This window comes from Taudactylus pleione, unplaced genomic scaffold (genome assembly GCF_031769625.1).
Source record: "Taudactylus pleione unplaced genomic scaffold, aTauple2 ptg000116l, whole genome shotgun sequence".
NCBI classification, from domain to species: domain Eukaryota; kingdom Metazoa; phylum Chordata; class Amphibia; order Anura; family Myobatrachidae; genus Taudactylus; species Taudactylus pleione.
Genome location: NW_028284518.1, coordinates 1,231,347 through 1,250,642, shown reverse-complemented (window position 1 = coordinate 1,250,642; position 19,296 = coordinate 1,231,347). Strand labels below are relative to the sequence as shown.

The following is a 19,296-nucleotide window of genomic DNA, read 5'->3' as shown; positions in this document are numbered from 1 at the left end:
CCCTTTGCTAAAAGAAAACATGCTGCCTCTTGTTTATTTATACTGTATTACATACATACACATATATATTTATAAGTAGATACATATTAAATAGGTACATACGGTATATACACACATACAGATACATACAGTAAGTACATACATACTCAATATACTCGTATACTAGATGCTCATATTATAGGTACATACATGCATACAGACATACATATACCAGATATATATCTAACACATATACAGATACAAGATGCGCAATTACATAGGTACATACATACACCAGATATACATAGTTACATGCATACATATACCAGATACATAAATACACACATAACACATACATACAAATACCAGATGTACATATACAGTATATAGGTACATACCACAGTAGTGCAATGCAAGCTTTTAATTCTCACTGCAGGCCTGGCAGCTCGCTCCTCGTCAGTAATATCAGTCATGGTGAGGAGGAGAAAGAAGGGGAGGTGCTGGATACAGGTGCCCGCCCTGGTGCCACAGCGGAGCGGACGTCAGTGCTGTGACTGCCCGGGTGTCAGATGGACCTGGAGTAGTCAGTGTGGGTGGGGGTGATGTTTAGTGGAGAGGTCTCGGAAAATGGCAGCAGCGGGGGCGGCGGCGGCAGCGGCAGAGTGGACACGCAGCTGCTGCCAATGCCATAGAGATGAAGGATGTCTATTAGAGACATTCTTCATTTTTTTGCAGGGGGACTCAGCAGCTGCGCATGCGCGGTTGTAACACTGCTTGATCGGACAGCTCCGATCGCGGCAGCTGGGGCCGGCGGATCATATGCGTGGTGAGTGACGGAAGCGTGCCAGGTGGCCGCCGGCCCCTAAAGACATATATAGGGACCGGCCCGGCGTCCCGGCGGCCCAATCCGCCCCTGGCGGGACCTGACTGACGCAACACCTATACACCCCTGGCAACCTCCAGCTGGCGTAGAGTTTCGGTGGTCACCGAGAGCGGCTTGTGAGCGGGCTCCAAGCGCGGTGAGTGGATGAAGGAAACTCGTGGTGGAGAAACAGCATGCCGGTATGGTGCAGTATTATATTGTGGTATCCAGCCCACAGAGTTTTATAAGCGGGTACGAGCAATATTATCTCGATACCAGGAGCTATATTTTACTCTATGCAAATAAATTGATTCATGCACTATAGAGCACCCCTTTTTTTCTTCTCATACTTCCAAGATTATCCTGAACCCAGTGAATCCCTGGGTATATAAAGGGGAGCTGCGATCCGTAAAGATAGGATCCTGGTGCCATTTATCCTATACATACAGTGGAGGATACGGTTGTGCTGGACTGATTTATGGTGATCATAAAATACAGACGGTTAAAGTGATAGCGCATGGTATTTGTATTTTTTGTGATATATATATATATGTGTGTGTGTATATATATATATATATATATATATATAATATGGAATTGTATATACAGTATTGGAGGGGCATTTAAAAATAATTTGGATGGTAGTTAAGGCCTTTAGAGAATAATGTTCCTAACCTCATAATCCATCTGGATTCACACTGATGGAATTTTTGACCACGACTACCCCCTCTGAGAGAGTCAGGGATGTGGTCGATCATATGATATTTCAGCATCGCCAGGTTATGTGCTGCCTTAACAAAATATCTTGTGACTGGTTGGTCGCTAGTTAAGATGGCGGCTGTAATGGTAGACCGGTGAGCGGTCATGCATTCCTTTAAACATCCTCTCAGTCTTACCTACATATGAATAGCCATAAATTACTGTATCTGATAAATTACGAATTTGGATGTACCAATAATGTGATGTCTGATATATAAAGTTTTACCAGACTGTGGATGATGGAAGATATCACCCACAATAAGATACCTACAGTACATGTCACACAACCACATCTGAAACACCCATTACGAACAAATAAAAACTGTTGAGGTTTTTTACATACCAGAGGGGTCATATCCATTTTTCTCAAATAATCACAGAGGTTTACGGCCTCTGGTGTAACAGGAAATCAAATTACCCTCTGTTAAGTGCAGGTCAGGATCTGACTGGACTAAAGGCCAGAATTTTTTGGAAGCTTTATTAATGTAGTCACTACCAACATTATAAGCATTAACCCATGGTAAGTGGGGTATATCTTTTTTTTCTTAAGTGATTTTATTTCAAAAGATCACTTTGCTTGTTCCTGTGCTGTAAATCCTGCTGAGATACAGGGAAATGTACAGGGAAATGTTTCATTGTGCAACCAACCAATTGTATGGTGAATTTAAGGTACCTCTATGTGGTTCATATGTGTGTGTCAATCTGGCTCTGATAGTAGCCAGGGCATCCCCAACCATTGACCTCACTGCACGTCACTGCAACAGAGGGAGATATTGGAGGCAGATATTTCTGAGGATGAGATTTTACATACTGTACTTTTTCTTCCCTTTCCTCTGGTAAACCCCCTGTCCCTGATGGTCTCAATGGAGACTATTACAAAGTCTTGGGGAAAGATATTGTTCCCACTCTGACTAATTTATTTCAGTCCATTCTTTCGAATAATGTGTTTTGTTGAATTTTTGCAGAAACATATCAATAATAACGAAAGGAGAAATTGGGGAAGGAAAAAACAGAAAAAGAAAAAGGGAAAGGTTAGGGAGGGAATAAGGGTACAACACAATATGCACATGCAGGCATAAATTACAAACTTAACTACACCACATACAGTGGCAGATTTTACCTAGGGCTGCGAGGCTGCAGCTCCCCCCTGCTAAATCCTTTACTTCGGTGAGCCAGCGCAGTTCATGACTGCACTGGCTACACTGTGACTGGAGGTGGCTTCCCATTGGAAGCGCCACCTGCCAGTAACGCACAGGATAGGCAGCCCCAGGGGGAGGTGTCTCTTCCCCCTGGGACTGCCAGTCCTTGCTGCCATAAGCAGAGAGCAGCTTCCAGTGGAAGCCGCTGCTCTGCCTTTTGGGCAGCTACCAATGCATCCCGAGAATCTGGTCTAGTGTTATGGGCATGCGCAGCGCTACCGCCGCTCATGTGCATGACCCGGTGCCTGACATGCATTGTGCAGGCCCCGGGACCAGAAGCAGCGGCAGCCCCGCTCAGGTAAGAGGGCAGGAGCTGCTGACTACATACATGTTATCAAAGACAGCTAAACGTTATTGAAATCTGCAACGATTAAATGTCTGTTCAAAAATGAAATGTCATAGGACTCACTGGATAAGTAACCAGAGGAAGAATCAGATTCCAACAATAAATCGGCCCTCTCCCCAGCAGAAATGAACTCATGCCATCTAATCCATTTAATTAATGCTAAGAAAACAGACGTAGAGTAGGGAACACTTAGAGTTTCCATTAAAAACACATAATGGACTTTATGTACAATCCTATATAGAGACGGGAGATGAGGGCATTTCCAGAGTTGGGCTATCGCTGTTCAGGTAGCAATGAGATTATGTCTCAAAAGGGATACAGCTTATAGACCGGCGGACGTCTATCTGAATCCCGACACCCCTAGGGGTAGCATTAGGGTTAGGCACTCCCGGGGGTAGGTTAGGGTTAGGCACTCCCCCCAGGAGAGTTAGTTTTAGAGTGCGGGAAGAGGGGGTTAGGTTTAGGCACCCCCAGGGGGGACTTAGGGTTAGGCACCACCCCGGGAGTTTTAGGGTTAGGCACCCCTAAGGGAGTATTAGGGGGGGGAGAGGGCAGGGTTAGGGTACTCACCAGCAGGTGTCCGGATCTCCTGCTGTTGGGCTTCTCATATCGGGGATTTGACCCGGCTAAACAGCCGCCGGTATTACATACTGATTCCGTTCCAAAATATAGCTGTCACAATTTTGCATGTCTGTCTGATAATCGTGGAAAAGAGCAAGCGCTGGGGGAGGTTGTATAAGAATGTTCAAAACTTATATACCAGGTTAAGTATCGCGCACCATAAAGGATGTAGAGATGGTCAGCCCCAGAAGATATGATATGATAAATGTCACCAACTTCCAAGCAGTTGCGCCATCAAAATTTGGATTGAGTCAGCCATATGGAGTATAGCTTAACTGGGGTAAAAAATAAACGGTGAAGGATTTTGTATTGCAGTTCTAGATGGTTATGACATTAAGACAATTGATGTGACTTTAAATAAAACTATTCCCACTGTTGTGGTGGGAAAATAAAACTTACGTTTATCTCCCACATTAGTTGGGAGTTAAGTTTGTCAGGGTTATTAGCATTAGGAGGAAAAAATATGTGACTGGCGCCAAGCAAACACCTGTAGTTCAGTATGTGCTGCTATTGCGCTGCACACACTTAAACAAATAGATATCAACCAACAACTACTAATAATATACATTTATTTAGGAATCCTTAGAATAAATGGAGACTATCCTTGCCACATAGGTGTTCAATGAATAAGCTGTGAAGCTTAAAACCTGCCTCAACAGTTCCACATGTAATGCTCACCCAGTAATATGCGATGTGCAGCCTTTATAACAATGTTATGTTCATGCGGATGGATACTCCAAAGATGTTGGTATTGATACTCTGGAGTGATACACTGATGTAACAGACCACACTGTTCTTTATAGATTTAAAAGCAGATGGAAATTTTGCTCATACTTCAATTTAACCAGGAACGCATTCTGGCATGAGAGTGTCTGATAGCAGTGCGGGATCAGGCCCGGCGACAGAGGGATACTAAGGATACACCCGTCCCAGGCCCGAAGGTTCAGGGCGCTCCCAGGTTCAGAGGTGTAAAACCAGGGCTGTAATGCCTAAATGTAATTTATAAACTGACGGGAGTCCGCGCTGCACAGAGATAATCAAATTATCAAGTGGCCACAGGCTAAGACACTCTCCTCCCGTTACCTGTTCTGGTCTGGTCTGCGCGCGTTGCGACATCATTATAATTTATGCGCAACGCTGCGCCCTTCTGTTCTGTACCTGCCTTCCTCCTTGTCACAGTCCACCTAGGAAGAGCAGGGACATGCAGCCTGATGAAGTGCATGGAACCTCAGAGCAGTGGGCACTGCGGGACTTCAGGCAGCAATAAGCTGCAGGCACTATCTGCTCCTTGAAGACACCCTCCCTACCCATGAGGCAGACACCGCAGCATTGACACTGACCTCAGCAGCCTGCACCAGAGGCGGCATGCAGTGTGGTAAGGTAAGTGACAGTCTGTTTTCAGTCGATATAATTTCCATTTTAATTCAATCCTTCTATATCCCAATTAATTAAAATTGCCCCTATAAGTTTAACATATTGTACTGTACACTGAATATTAGGCAGCAGATGTGTGTGTGTGTGTGTATATGTGTATATATATATATATATAAGTGTGAATTGACAGTTGAGCGACAAGTTTGCTACATGTATTAGGCGTATTCTGCCATGTGAATGATACAGTATATCTCCTGTAAATTAGGTATATACCAAGTGAGCATAAATTATTTAAAAATCTATAAGAAGTTCAATTCGTTAGAAGAATGTGCTCCTGGCAAGTGAATGATTTACATCAATTTGAGAACAAAAAAGTGCTAGTGCAGAATTTATTAAATATGAGTATAAAAATATGACAATTTATTAAAGCACAATAAAAGAATAGGTAATTAAAAATTAATAGAATACCATAAGGGCTTGCATGATTCTGGGGGAAGTCCAGGTTTGGCAGAAAATTTGGCACTGTTGACCGTCTATAGAATTTATTTGCTGCCATACCATCATGTGTGAGCCCAATCTCGTTTGATCTTGGAAGCAAAGCATGATTGGGCAGGGTCAGTACTAAGAAGGGCAGCCTCTTAAGAATACCTGGTGCTGCAAATCTACCTGGTCATCTGAAACAAAATCGAGTCACAAGGTGACATTGCCTAAAAAGGGAACCATAACACATTCACAACAAAAAGCCTAATGGCTTATAAGGAACGAATGGTACTAGAATGTCATGTACTTTTTACAACTATGCCAACACATTTAAGCACCAGTTGTATGGTGGAGAGCTGATTGTGTTTTGGGCCTGACCAGTACCAAGATTGGAGACATCTTGGGAATCCCAGGTGTTGTTATTAGTGCACATCCTGAAGGAAGAAGAAACAAAAGGAAACAAAAGACAAGAAGAACACTTAAAAGAGGACTTACAAATTACTAAGGACTATCAAACTCCAAACCATCAGATATGCCCCTCCCTGAAGTTATGCTCCTCCTTGAAGAACCTCAAGCAGAGATATGCACTTCCCTGAAGACTACTAAGGACTAAAAACTCTAAACCATCACTTTTATTGATTGTTCTATAAACTATAATTACTGCTTAAACCACATTTGAACTTACATCTAGTAGTTCTTTACATTTGATTTATTTAAAAATATCCACAAAGATCTACCTTAAATATTAAATACAATCTATACAATCCATCTAAATATGCACAGTGTTTTTAAATGCACAGCATTCCAACTTATTTTATTGGTTATTAATATATACAGCTCCAGAGGGAGTAGTAGACTCTGATAATTAACCTAAATAATAACCAAACATATTTGTTATTTTTTATCACTGAAGACATGTATTGGTATCAAACCCTAATATTTATCCTTTATTTTCTAGTTTTAGAATAAAACTGAAGATTGACCATATATGGGTGGATGTTATCCCTAACATATACAAAGGAAGGGCTGAAGTATTAATGACAAACTACATTCCGATGAAAAAAACAGTAGGGCGGAAGAACTTCACGCTCATGCACAAAGTAAGGGCGGAAGTGACGTCCAGCATAGGACGTAGCCGCGATAAGGAACCAAGTGATGGAAGTGACGGCGCAGCACGTGCCGAGGCGGAGGTGACGCTGCCAGCATTGAACACGTGTGGCAAGGCAGAAGTGACGTGGATCCAAGGAAAGTGCGCAGCCACCAATAATGGATGTGACGCGCCAGAGTGAGGGCGGAAGTCATGTTAGAAAGGGCGGAAGTGGCACCAATAAGATCATTTTAAAACTATTTACAAGGACAATATTTCCATGGGAACTATTGAAATATATAACTTTAAAGCTGATGAACTAATGGAATACAAAAACATATTGTTATGGGAGTTCTTTAATATGCAGGAAGTAACGCGGACACCTGACCTCCATTGAACTCCTAGTGGGGTATAAATACAGGACTACCACAACTATACATCATCCCCTTGATGAAGTCATAAGACAAAACGCGACGGGAGTGTTTGCTGCCCCATGAACTGCGGAATACTACCTCTCTCTTATAATCCAATAAGCTGCTAAAATATAAACTCATTTTTTTCTTAACTTTACACTGCCGTTAATGTTATTTATTCAACTTTTAGTGTCTTTTATATGTCTAAAAGAATCATGCAAGCCCTTATGGTATTCTATTAATTTTTAATTACCTATTCTTTTATTGTGCTTTAATTGTCATATTTTTATACTCATATTTAATCAATTCTGCACTAGCACTTTTTTGTTCTCAAATTGATGTAAATCATTCACTTGCTGGGAGCACATTCTCCTAACGTTTTGAACTTCTTATACATTTTTAAATTTATATTCACTTGGTATATACCTAATTTACAGGAGATGTACTGTATCATTCACATTGCAGAATACGCCTAATACATGTAGCAAACTTGTCGCTCAACTGTCAATTCACACTTTTTTCACTGTTTCCTAAATACTCACACTAGTATTATACTATTGCCCCAGAGCTGACGCCTGAACATTTGTAGGCCCAGTTACTATAATTGTATACTGCACACACTACATTTTGTTCACTCACTAAATATACAAGTAGTGGAGCTGTACCCAACTATTTCTTGATAGATAGATATCTATCTATTATTTTTAGTGTGTATGTGTGCGTATATGTATGTGTATGTATGTATGTGTATGTATATATATATATATATATAATATATATATATATATATATATATATACCTATATTCATCATGTCGACTTTTTCATAGCTGGATCTTAATTGCGTTTTGGGGAAAAGTGTATTTGATAGGGAGAGACTTTTCTTGGGCTTGAAAAAAGCACAATATGTACATTGCAAAAATGGAGGCTGACTGGGGACAACGGTGGCAGGGATTTGGGAGGGGGGCCCCAGAGATATCTGCGTACCGGGCCACAAGATTTCTGTTGCCGGCCTTGTGCGGGATGAACACTGACAGTGCAGTGGGAATGCTGCTTGTGAGCAGAGGGCTGGGTGATCCGGACTCGCCAAGATCTTTGATTCACAGGCTCCAACACAGCAGGACTGGGAAGTAACAACTCTGGATATCCACAGCCACTTCCCGACATCGTAACAAATGGACAATTACTCGAATATGCGTTAGTCTGTAAATGAATGCAAGGAATGTAGATGGTCTGTACACCAACACCAAGTGGTAGACTCCTAGGATAACCACATCCATAACCTTAACGCGTTTCACCGTACACAATGACTTTATCAAAAGTCGGAAGTGATGTTCTGTATCCAAAAAGTCATTTTTTATCCTCAGTGGTAAATTTGGGGCAGCTGCTCATCAGCACTAATTGCAATTTCTCTGTGTGTGCTTAGATTAGAATTCTGCACAAATGGATACAAAGTAACGGGATAAAAATAGATATACAGTATAAAATATGAGTAAAAAGATAACTGTGTACAATGTCTCATATTCACATAACTTCAACTATCCCGTTACTTTGTATCTATTTGTGCAGAATACTAATAAGGCAGATATTTCTGAGGATGAGATTTTACGTACTGTACTTTTTCTTTCCTTTCCTCTGGTAAACCCCCTGTCCCTGATGGTCTCAATTGGGACTATTACAAAGTCTTGGGGGAAGATATTGTTCCCACTCTGACTCATTTACAGTATTTCTGTCCATTCTTTCGAATAATGTCAATAGTATTATTGAATTTTTGCATAAACATATCAATAATAATGAAAGGAGAAATTGGGGTAGGAAAAAACATAAAAAGGGAAAGGTTAGGGAGGGAATAAGGGTACAATACAATATGCACATACAGGCATAAATTACAAACTTAACTACATCACATACAGTGGCAGATTTTACCTAGGGGCTGTGAGGCTGCAGTCCCCCCAATAAAATCCTTTACTTTGGTGAGCCAGTGCAGTCCATGACTGCACTGGCTACACTATGACTGGAGGTGGCTTCCTATTGGAAGCGCCTCCTGCCAGTCACGCACAGGACAGGCAGCCCCAGGGGGAGGTGTCTCTTCCGGGATGCAGTCAGGAAGCCGACGGTCGAGAAGCTGACCACCAGCTTCCCGGTTGTCCATTTCCGGCAGCGTACTGACAGGCATCAAAATCCCGACGCCTGTCATTAGACCTATGCCTGGAGCCCGACGCCTGGCAAACTGAACGAAGGTAAGCCGGGTCAGGAGGAGGGTTAGGTGTCAGAGCTCCCAGGGGGATTTAGGGTTAGGCACCCCCCCAGGAAGGTTAGGATTAGTCTAGGGGAAGGGGGGGTTAAGGTTAGGCACCCCTGGGGGGAGGTTAGGGTTAGGCACCCCCCCGGAGACTTAGGTTTAGGATGCGGGATGGAGTGGTTAGGTTTAGGCACTTAGCGGAATGTTAGGGTTAGGCACTTAGCGGAATATTAGGGTTAGGCACTTAGCGGAATGTTAGGGTTAGGCACCCCTAAAGGAGGGCTAGGGGGGTGCTGGGTTAGTAGTACTTACAAAAAACCCCTGTCGGGATCTTCACCCCTGCCGGGCTTCTCGCATCAGGAAATGAATACATACCAATTCCGTCTCTTCCCCCTGGGACTGCCAGTCCTGGCTGCCATAAGCAGAGAGCGGCTTCCAGTGGAAGACAAAGTGGATACAAAGTAACAGGATAAAAATAGATATACAGTATAAAATAAATGAGTAAACAGACAACTCTGTACAATGTCTCATTTACATAACTTCATTTATCCCGTTACTTTGTATCTATTTGTGCAGAATACTAATATAACCACACACAGATAAATTGCAATTAGTGCTGATGAACAGCTGCCACGAATTTACCACTGAGGATAAAAAACAGCTTTTTGGATACAGAACATCACTTCCGCCTTTTGATAAAGCCGGTGTGGACGGTGAAACGTGTTATGGTTACGGATGTGGTTATCCTAGGAGTCTACCACTTGGTGTTGGTGTACAGACCATCTACATTCCTTGCATTTATTTAAGGACTAGCGCATATTCCAGTAATTGTCCATTTGTTACGATGTGAGAATGATAATAAACAGGAAAATTGGCAGGCCCTGAACAGCACCCCCTGCCATGGCACAGGTCACAATACCCTAGTTACGGCCCTGTGAGTGTTCTTCCCGCACTGTACCGACAGCGGTAGGTAGATAATTGGAAACTTCCAACTGCTTAATTAGTCCTTAGGGGGGGTGCTGCTGTGGTCCGAAGGCAAGTCCCGCTGATGGAGCTGCTGTGGAGGTGCGAGAAAAGAGACGCAGTGATTTCTATAGAAAAGACTGCATTTCATTTTCAGTCTACTAATTGAATAGGCAAACCCCGCAGCTGCAGAAAAAACTCTGTGCTGCAGGTTTTTTAAAATGTCATGCCCGCAATTGGATTCCTCCTAGAGCTGTGTCCATCTCTGCAAGCGGTACAAAATGTCTGTTTCAGGAGCATGTTACCTCTATGTTTTGCCTCTTGTGCATACTGTGCTGTAGTTTCACATATCCAGCACCAACGTGTTTCTGAAAACTAACTGTATATTTTGCTCACTGTGACAGACAGCTTGGTAAGGTACTCTAGGTCCAGGATGGTCCATTTAAAAACACCACCTTATAAAGTGCTTGTTAAATAGTTGAAGACTATTAAAACTAGGGGTGAGCGGGTTCGGATTTCTGAAATCCGAACCCCCCCGAGCCCCCCCGATCCGAGTCCGATCCGAGTCAGGCTCGACTTTTCCCGCCTGACTCTGATCTGAAATCGAGGCAAAACATCATCATCCCGCCTTCCGAGTCTCGCGGGTTTTGGATCCTATATAAGGTACCCGGGTCGGCGCCATTTTCTCACTCTGCTGTGGACAGTGAAGAGGGAGGGTGGGAGTTAGGGCTGTGTAGTGTAGTGTAGTACTGCTGTTGTCCACTACTTCAAAGTCCATAGGGGCTGGCTGTGTTGTGCTGTGCTGCTGTTGTTAATAGGGGCTGTGTCCACTACTTCAAAGTCCATAGGGGCTGGCTGGACTGTGTTGTGCAGTCAGTTCTCCATAGGGGCTGTGTCCACTCCAAAGTCCTGTGCAGTGTCCCAGTCCTAAAGGGGTGCTGTAGTGTTGTCCAGGGGGTGCACTGTCCATCAGGGGTGCTCCCCCCAAGTGCTAAAAAAATAATATATTTTCTGTGTTTGTGAATTGTGTGCGCAGTAGCCGCACGTGCATCAACAAAGTAGTGCCAAGCGTGCGCCTGTGTCATAAGTAAAGGGCCGGCTGGCTTGACCGTTTAAAGGGTGCTGTAACCCCCGAAAGTACACTCCAGTCCAAACCAAAAAAAAAATTATTTTCTGTGTTTAGCCGCACGTATATATCAAATTGATATAACATAAATGGAGGACCAAACTTTCTCCGATAAAAATAAAATAGAGAAAGATCAAGAACCACTTCCTCCTAGTGCTGAAGCTGCTGCCACTAGTCATGACATAGACAATAACATGCCATCAACGTCGTCTGCCAAGGCCGATGCCCAATGTCATAGTAGAGGGCACATACAATCCCAAATGGCAAAGTTCAGGAAAATGACCTTGAAAAAGACATTTAAATCAGCTGAAGAGAAACGTAAACTTGCCAATATGCCATTTACGACACGGAGTGGCAAGGAACGGCTAAGGTCAATCCCTAGTATGTTCATGACTAGTGGTTCAGCTTCACATGACGATGGAAGCCCTCCTCCCACTAAAAAAATGAAAAGAGTTAAGCTGGCAAAAGCACAGCGAAGAACTGTGCTTTCTAAGAAGATATCACAAATCCCCAAGGAGAGTCCAAGTGTGGTGGTGGTTGCGATGCCTGACCTTCCCAGCACTGGACGGGAAGAGGTGGCTCTTTCCACCATTTGCACGCCCCCTGCAAGTGCTGAAAGGAGCACCCACAGTCCACTTGCTGATATGCAAATTGAAGATGTCACTGTTGAAGTACAACAGGATGAGGATACTGGTGTAGCTGGCGCTGAGGAGGAAGTTGGCGAGGAGGATTCTGATGGTGATGTGGTTTGTTTAAATCAGGCTCCGGGGGAGACAGTTGTTGTCCGTGGGATGAAAAAGCCCATCACGGTCATGCCTGGGCAGAAGACCAAACATTCCACCTCTTTGGTCTGGCAATATTTCTATCCAAATCCGGACAACAACTGTCTTGCCATATGTACCATATGTAAAGGTGAAATAAGTAGGGGTAGGGACGTCAACCACCTAGGAACATCCTCCCTTATACGGCACCTGCAGCGCGTTCATAATAAGTTACTGTCAAGTTCAGAAACTTTGGCTAAGACCGTAAGCAGTCCAGGGACACCTAAATCCCGTTGTCCTGTTGTATCCAAGCGCCTGCAAACCACACCGTCAACTCCCTCCTCATCAATTTCCTCCTTAGTCAGGATCGGAAGTAGTCCTGCAGGCCATGTCACTGGCATGACTGACTCTCCTATCCGGGATTCCTCCGGAGGATCCTGCATTGCTACGCCTACTGCTGCCGCTGCTGCTGTTGCTGCTGCTGGGAGTCGTTCATCATCCCAGAGAGGAAGTAGGAACACCACTACTTTTACTAAACAATTGACCCTCCAACAGTCCTTAGCGAGGAGGATGAAGTACGACAGCAGTCATCCTGAAGCAAAACGTATAACTGAGGCCTTGACTGCTATGTTGGTATTAGACGTGCGTCCGGTATCCGCCATTAGTGCAGTGGGATTTAGACAATTGATGGAGGTAGTGTGTCCCCGGTTCCAAATCCCGTCTAGATTCCACTTCACTAGGCAGGCAATACCAAGACTGTACAGAAACGTCAGAAAAAGTGTCCTCAGTGTCCTGAAAAATGCCGTTGTACACAATGTACACTTAACCACGGACATGTGGACAAGTGGAACAGGGCAGACTAAGGACTATATGACTGCAGCCCACTGGGTAGATGTATCACCTTACGCAGCAACAGCAGCAGCGTCACCAGTAGCAGCATCTCAGAAACGCCAGCTCGTTACAAGGCAGGCTACGCTGTGTATCACCGGTTTCAGTAAGAGGCACACCGCCGACAACCTCTTAGAGAAACTGAGGGAAATCATCGCCCAGTGGCTTACCCCACTTAGACTCTCCTGGGGATTTGTGATATCTGACAACGCCACCAATATTGTGCGGGCATTACATCTGGGCAAATTCCAGCACGTCCCATGTTTTGCTCACATAATAAACTTGGTGGTGCAGAATTTTCTGAAAAGCGACAGGGGCGTGCAGGAGACGCTTTGGGTGGCCCGAAAAATTTCTGACCACTTTCGCCATTCAGCGACTGCGTGCCGAAGACTGGAGCGCCAGCAAACACTCTTGAACCTGCCCCGCCATCACCTGAAGCAAGAGGTTGTGACGCGGTGGAACTCAACCCTCTATATGCTTCAGAGGATGGAGGAGCAGCAAAAGGCCATACAAGCCTATACATCCACCTATGACATAGGCAAAGGAGGGGGTATTCACCTGACTCAAGCGTAGTGGAGAATGATTTCCGTGTTGTGCAAGGTTCTCCAGCCCTTCGAACTTGCCACACGTGAAGTCAGTTCAGACACTGCCAGCTTGAGTCAGGTCATTCCCCTCATCAGGCTTTTGCAGAAGCAGCTGGAGAAAGTGAAGGAGGAGCTAAGATGGAGCGATTCCGCTCGGCATGTGGGACTTGTGGATGAAGCCCTTCATTCGCTTTGCCAGGATTCCAGGGTGGTCAATCTGTTGAAATCAGACCACTACATTTTGGCCACCGTGCTCGATCCTAGGTTTAAAGCCTATGTGGTGTCTCTCTTTCCGGCCGACACAAGCCTGCAGAGGTGCAAAGACCTGCTGGTGAACACACTGTCAGCTGAAGCGGAACGTGACACGTCAACGGCTCCTTCTTCATTTTCTCCCGCAACTGGGGCTGCCAGGAAAAAACTTAGGTATCCTAAGCAACCCGCTGGCGGTGATGCAGGGCAGGCAGGACCAAGTTTGGACATCTGGTCCGGACTGAAGGACCTGGCAACAATTTCTGACATGTCTACTGTCACTGCATATGATACTGTCACCATTGACAGAATGGTGGAGGATTACATCGGTGACAGCATCCAAGTAGGCATGTCAGACAGTCCGTACCTGTACTGGCTGGAAAAAGAGGCCATTTGGAGGCCCCTGTACAAACTGGCTCTATTTTACCTGAGTTGCCCCCCCTCCAGTGTGTACTCCGAAAGAGTGTTTAGTGCAGCCGGGAACCTTGTCAGCGAAAGGCGTAGGAGGTTGCTTCCACAGAATGTGGAGAAGATGATGTTCATCAAAATGAATTATCAGCTCTTCCAGGGAGACCAGCCTCCAGAAGGTACAGAGGGACCTGTGGTGGTGGATTCAAGTGGGGACGAGTTAATACTTTGTGAGAATGAGGATGTACACACTGAAGAGGGTGAGGAATCGGTGGATGAGGAGGATGAGGATGACATCTTGCCTCCGTAGAGCCAGTTTGTGCAGGGACACATTAATTGCCAGCTTGTTTTGTGGGGGCCCAAACGAACCAATCATTTCAGCCACAGTTGTGTGGCAGACCCTGGCGCTGAAGTGATTGCTTTGTTAAAGTGTGCATGTCCTGTTTATACAACATAAGGGTGGGTGGGAGGGCCCAAGGACAATTCCATCTTGCACCTCTTTTTTTTCTTTGCATTATGTACAGTTTGGGGCCTAGTTTTTCTGCCACTGCAGTGTCACTCCTAGATGGGTCACGTGTTTGTGCCGCCCACTCGTGTCGCTTAGCATAGTCATCCAGCTACCTCGGTGCAACCTTTTGGACATAAAAACACTATTGTGAGGTGTTCAGAATAGACTGGAAATGAGTGTAAATTAAGGTTATTGAGGTTAATAATAGCATAGGAGCAGAAAAACCTACAAATTCTGTGATTTTAGCTGTTTTAATGCTTTTTTTCAAAAAAATACAGATCCAAAACACAAAACCCAGAACCCAAAACACGGAAGGGTGGTTTTGGCAAAACCAATCCAGATCCAAAACACGAAGAAAGATCCAGATCCAAAACCAAAACACAAAACACGAAAAGTGGCCGGTGCACACCCCTAATTAAAACATTTAAATACAATGATTGATATATTAGATTATAGGCTGTTAATAAAAAATAATGTTAAACTCCCCTATGTCTTTACATCATAGTGTATCAAATACACATATATATTTTAAAAATGCCTAGGGAATGTGACACTCAAAAATGACTGTCCAACAACAGCATCCAGGCTCTATCATGCAGAAAGAGTAGCTCACTGTGAAGTTCTTCTTTTGTCTTGTGAATTGTGAAGGGAGTTTCCCCTCCAACATCTCATGACGACATAGGAAATCCCAGCCACGGGGTGACAGGCACAAGCTCTGACAGAAATGCTTTTTTATAAACACACACATGCTGCTGCAGACATGATGATCACACATTTACTTCCATATCTCATTTTTGGAAATAGTAAGTTAATGTTCATTTACTTTCTTAGTGCATACATATTCACATTTACTGTGTGGCCTGATGTGTGTTTAATTATTGTTGCTTCTTTTGCAGTGTGGTACCTTATCTATGCCATAAAGATCCAAGTTAACCAGGCTGGTCTGATACTAATGTGCCGTGAGAACAGCCTTCTCCTGTGCTCGGCTGACAAGAACCAAGGCTGCATAGACACATCACTGTGCAAGTCTGAAAATGAGACACAGGTGAATTGTTTTACTATATTAGTATACATGCAGCACATTGGGGATTTATGAAAACTGGAGCTAAGAAAAAGGGGGTGCTATGTTCATGGTTAGGTCTAGACTATAGAAGGCTGATGGACCTGTGACGTCACACCCACGTGACCCGGCCTGAAAGGGGGAGGGGCGGGGATGCTAACGGGTAACAAAAAGTGTCCCCTCACGGGCTCGCTGTGCTCGCCACGCTTCGGGCACGGTGGCTCGCTGCGCTCGCCGCAATTATTTATTCCCCCTCTATGCCCTAGTGGATGATAACACAGGAGCGGTCAGCCCTCCTGCAGCGGTCACGTGGTGGATACGTCACAGAGGTCCTTTAGCCACATAGGAAATAGCAGCAACCCTATGTTCATTACTATAGTGCAAGTTACAAAATCTGATTGGTTGCTGTGGGGAAGCCCATCTTTTCTTATGTGCACCACTTTTTTTTTTTTTCTGACCCTCACAGTTGTAGGAATTTTAGGAAATATGTAAGTTTTACATTACAATGAGATTCCTCATGCAGGGGGGATAATAATTTTTTTACTATTATCCTCCCTATGTACTAAATGTAACTCATGGGGACAGTGAGTTAACCACTTTCCCTGTGAGTTATTGCACATGCGCATAGAGTCAGTTTACGGAGGCTGTGAGATAGGGATCGGAAGATCCCTCTCTTCTAAATATGCTTCCGTAATATTAAAACAGTTTGCCATCTGAAGATACATAAACTATCGGGGCCAAACTCTGAAAAGCTTTGCTTTTCGGAGTTTAATACATAGGGGTCAGACTGCAGTCCTCATTGACAATAATGGGGACTGCGTTCTGCAGCAATAGTTAGCCTTTTGTGGGAGATTTCTGTGAAATTTCCTGCATTAGGCTGTTGTTACATAGCTGGGATACCTAAATTATGCAGAAACTTGATAAATAGGACCCAAAAACCCTTAATAGTCATTGCAACTTCTTGTTATGTTCCGTTGATGCCCTCTCAGGATAGCATTAAAAAAATATATATATTTGTATCAAACAACACATGATCACATCTGCATATTAAGACACGTGTACAATCTATGCCTTTGTGCAAGCATTTGATATGTGCAGTATAAATTAAGTTAGTATATGCTAGATATGCTACCGGTTGTTTTTTTTTAATTGAATTGGCTTTGTGGTATTGATTAGTGCTCCCCTGAAAATATTTTATAGATTAAGGGGAGAAACTATGCTAATACAGGTTGAGTCTCCCATATCCAAAATGATTGGGACCATGGGTATTTTGGATATTGGAATATTCCGTATTTTGGAATATTTGCATAAAAGTACTAAATATCTTGGGAATAGGTCACAAATCTAAACACAGAATGCATGTATGTATTATATAAACCTTATACACACAGCCTGCAGGTCATTTTATACAATATTTTCAATAATTTTGTGGCTCAAACAAAGTTTGTGTACATACATGAAATTAATTTATGTTTGATATATGCCTTATACGCACAGCCTGAAGGTAATTTTATACTATAGTTTTAATAATTTTGTGCCTTAAACAAAGTTTGTGTACATTGAACCATCAAAAAGCAAAGGTTTCACTAGCTCAGCCATGCTAAAAATATTCCGTATTTTGTAATATTCCGTATTTCGGAATATTTGGATATGGGAGACTTAACCTGTATATGGTTGAATAAGGGCCATTGTTTGAAAAACATGTACAGGTAGGACTGCCTGAAGGAATCTATTACAAACATGTGCCATTGATTTTTACCTAGGAATCTTTAATTCACAATGCTTTTTTTCTCAATTCAACCTGCTGATACAACAACCAAGAGAAGTGGGAATAGTTCCTGTAACTGTTCTATCACATTTACAAATCGAAATAAAGGAGTAGGTGTAATTTATGGACCAGAGCTAATTTCTTTACTTGGGTGTCCTAAATCTTTATTTGAAAACTTGGAAATTTCAACTCAAAATACACGATTTGCATGCTCCGCCCGTTGACAGTGTCCTGGAGGGGAAACAACAAATATTGGCAACAGGGCATAAGTTCATACCAGGAGCCTGGAGGCGAGATAGTTGTTGGTGCCCCCCGCTGCTTGCATGCACTACTAACATTCCAGTCCCTTCCTGTTCCTGTACATAAAGCAGGACCTGGAGCATGGAGAAGGTCAGTGTGGCCCCTAAAGGGCTGGCGTCTGGAGGTGACTGCCTTCCATTGCCTACTGCATTTACGACCCAGATTGGCAAATATCTCTTTGTCTGAGTGTGGAATCTTCTTTTTCCATCTTTCAGGGTACCTGCTTTCTCTGTAAATGGGTAAATGTCTTTGTTAGGGTTCGGCCTAGGATCGGCCGTTACTCACCCTAGCACCGGCTTCCCCTGAGTTCTCGTGCAGTCAGACGTCGGGTGCGGCTCTGTGTCTTGGTTTCTGAGATTGCCGTCATGGGCGCTGCCATGATGGTCTTTCTCACCTGACTGTTTCTTCACCCAATGGTAGCGTGGTCTTGGTCAGCTGACACTGATCTCCAATAAACTGCTACCTTAGGGTATATAACTAGGCTCTGGACACCAGCAAGTGTCACTACTGGTGTATGCTTGTTGTCATTCCGTTCCTGGTTCCTGTTCCTTGTTCTCAAGTTTTTCTAAATACCATCTCTGTACCACTCTCCGAGGCATCTGGATTCGCACGTTGTGTACCCAGTACACACTACCCAGTACAACCACTCTAAAGTGCATCTGGATTCGCATGCTGTATACTCAGTAGTAAACACCACCCGAGTACAACTACTGAACCACTCTCCGGTGCGTCTGGATTCGCACACCATGTAGTCAGTACACACTAACTGAGTACAACTATGAATCACTGTCTGGTGCATCTGGATTTGCACACCGTGTACTCAGTACACACCAACCAAGTACTACCACTGAACCACTCTCCGGGGCATATGGATTCGCACACAGTGTACTCAGTACACACCAACCGGATACAACTACTGAATCACTCACTGGTGCATCTGGATTTGCACCCCGTGTACTCAGGGCCTGTTTCAGACCTGTTCACAAGTGGGTTGATGGTGGGGCACTGTGCACGCATGGCGTGCGCAATGCGTGTGGTCAAGCCCCGGAGCGAGTGAGAAATTCACTCGCTTCGGGACTCGCTACAAACTGGACGGCTGTCGATGTTGATCGACAGCTCACCCCGTTTTGTAGGGGGGGAGGGGGGGTGGCTGGCCAAATGGAGGCTTTCCCAAAGGAACACCTGCCTGCCGTCACTAGTGATGTCAGTAGTGAGCTTCCGGCTCTATTAGAGCTGGAAGCTCACTGGGGCTTGTGGCAGATGAGACCCTACCACAAGGGTCTCATTGTGGTAGGGTCTCGTCGCGAGCCCCATCACCTG

At 44.1% G+C, this 19,296-nt stretch overlaps 1 protein-coding gene and 1 pseudogene across 1 annotated transcript in view; both read left to right on the top strand.

Annotated features, from left to right (window-relative positions):
- Nucleotides 1-633: 633 nt before the first annotated feature.
- Nucleotides 634-19,296, top strand: part of LOC148524716 (uncharacterized) — a 29,611-nt gene continuing 10,948 nt past the window's right edge. The window contains exons 1-3 of the mRNA XM_088471753.1: nt 634-1,041; nt 1,199-1,322; nt 15,745-15,893. Of these exons, the coding sequence (XP_088327879.1) occupies nt 1,036-1,041; nt 1,199-1,322; nt 15,745-15,893 (279 nt within the window). The 5' untranslated portion in view covers nt 634-1,035. The remainder of the gene's footprint in view (nt 1,042-1,198; nt 1,323-15,744; nt 15,894-19,296) is intronic.
- LOC148524717 (5S ribosomal RNA) lies at nt 5,685-5,803 on the top strand (annotated as a pseudogene).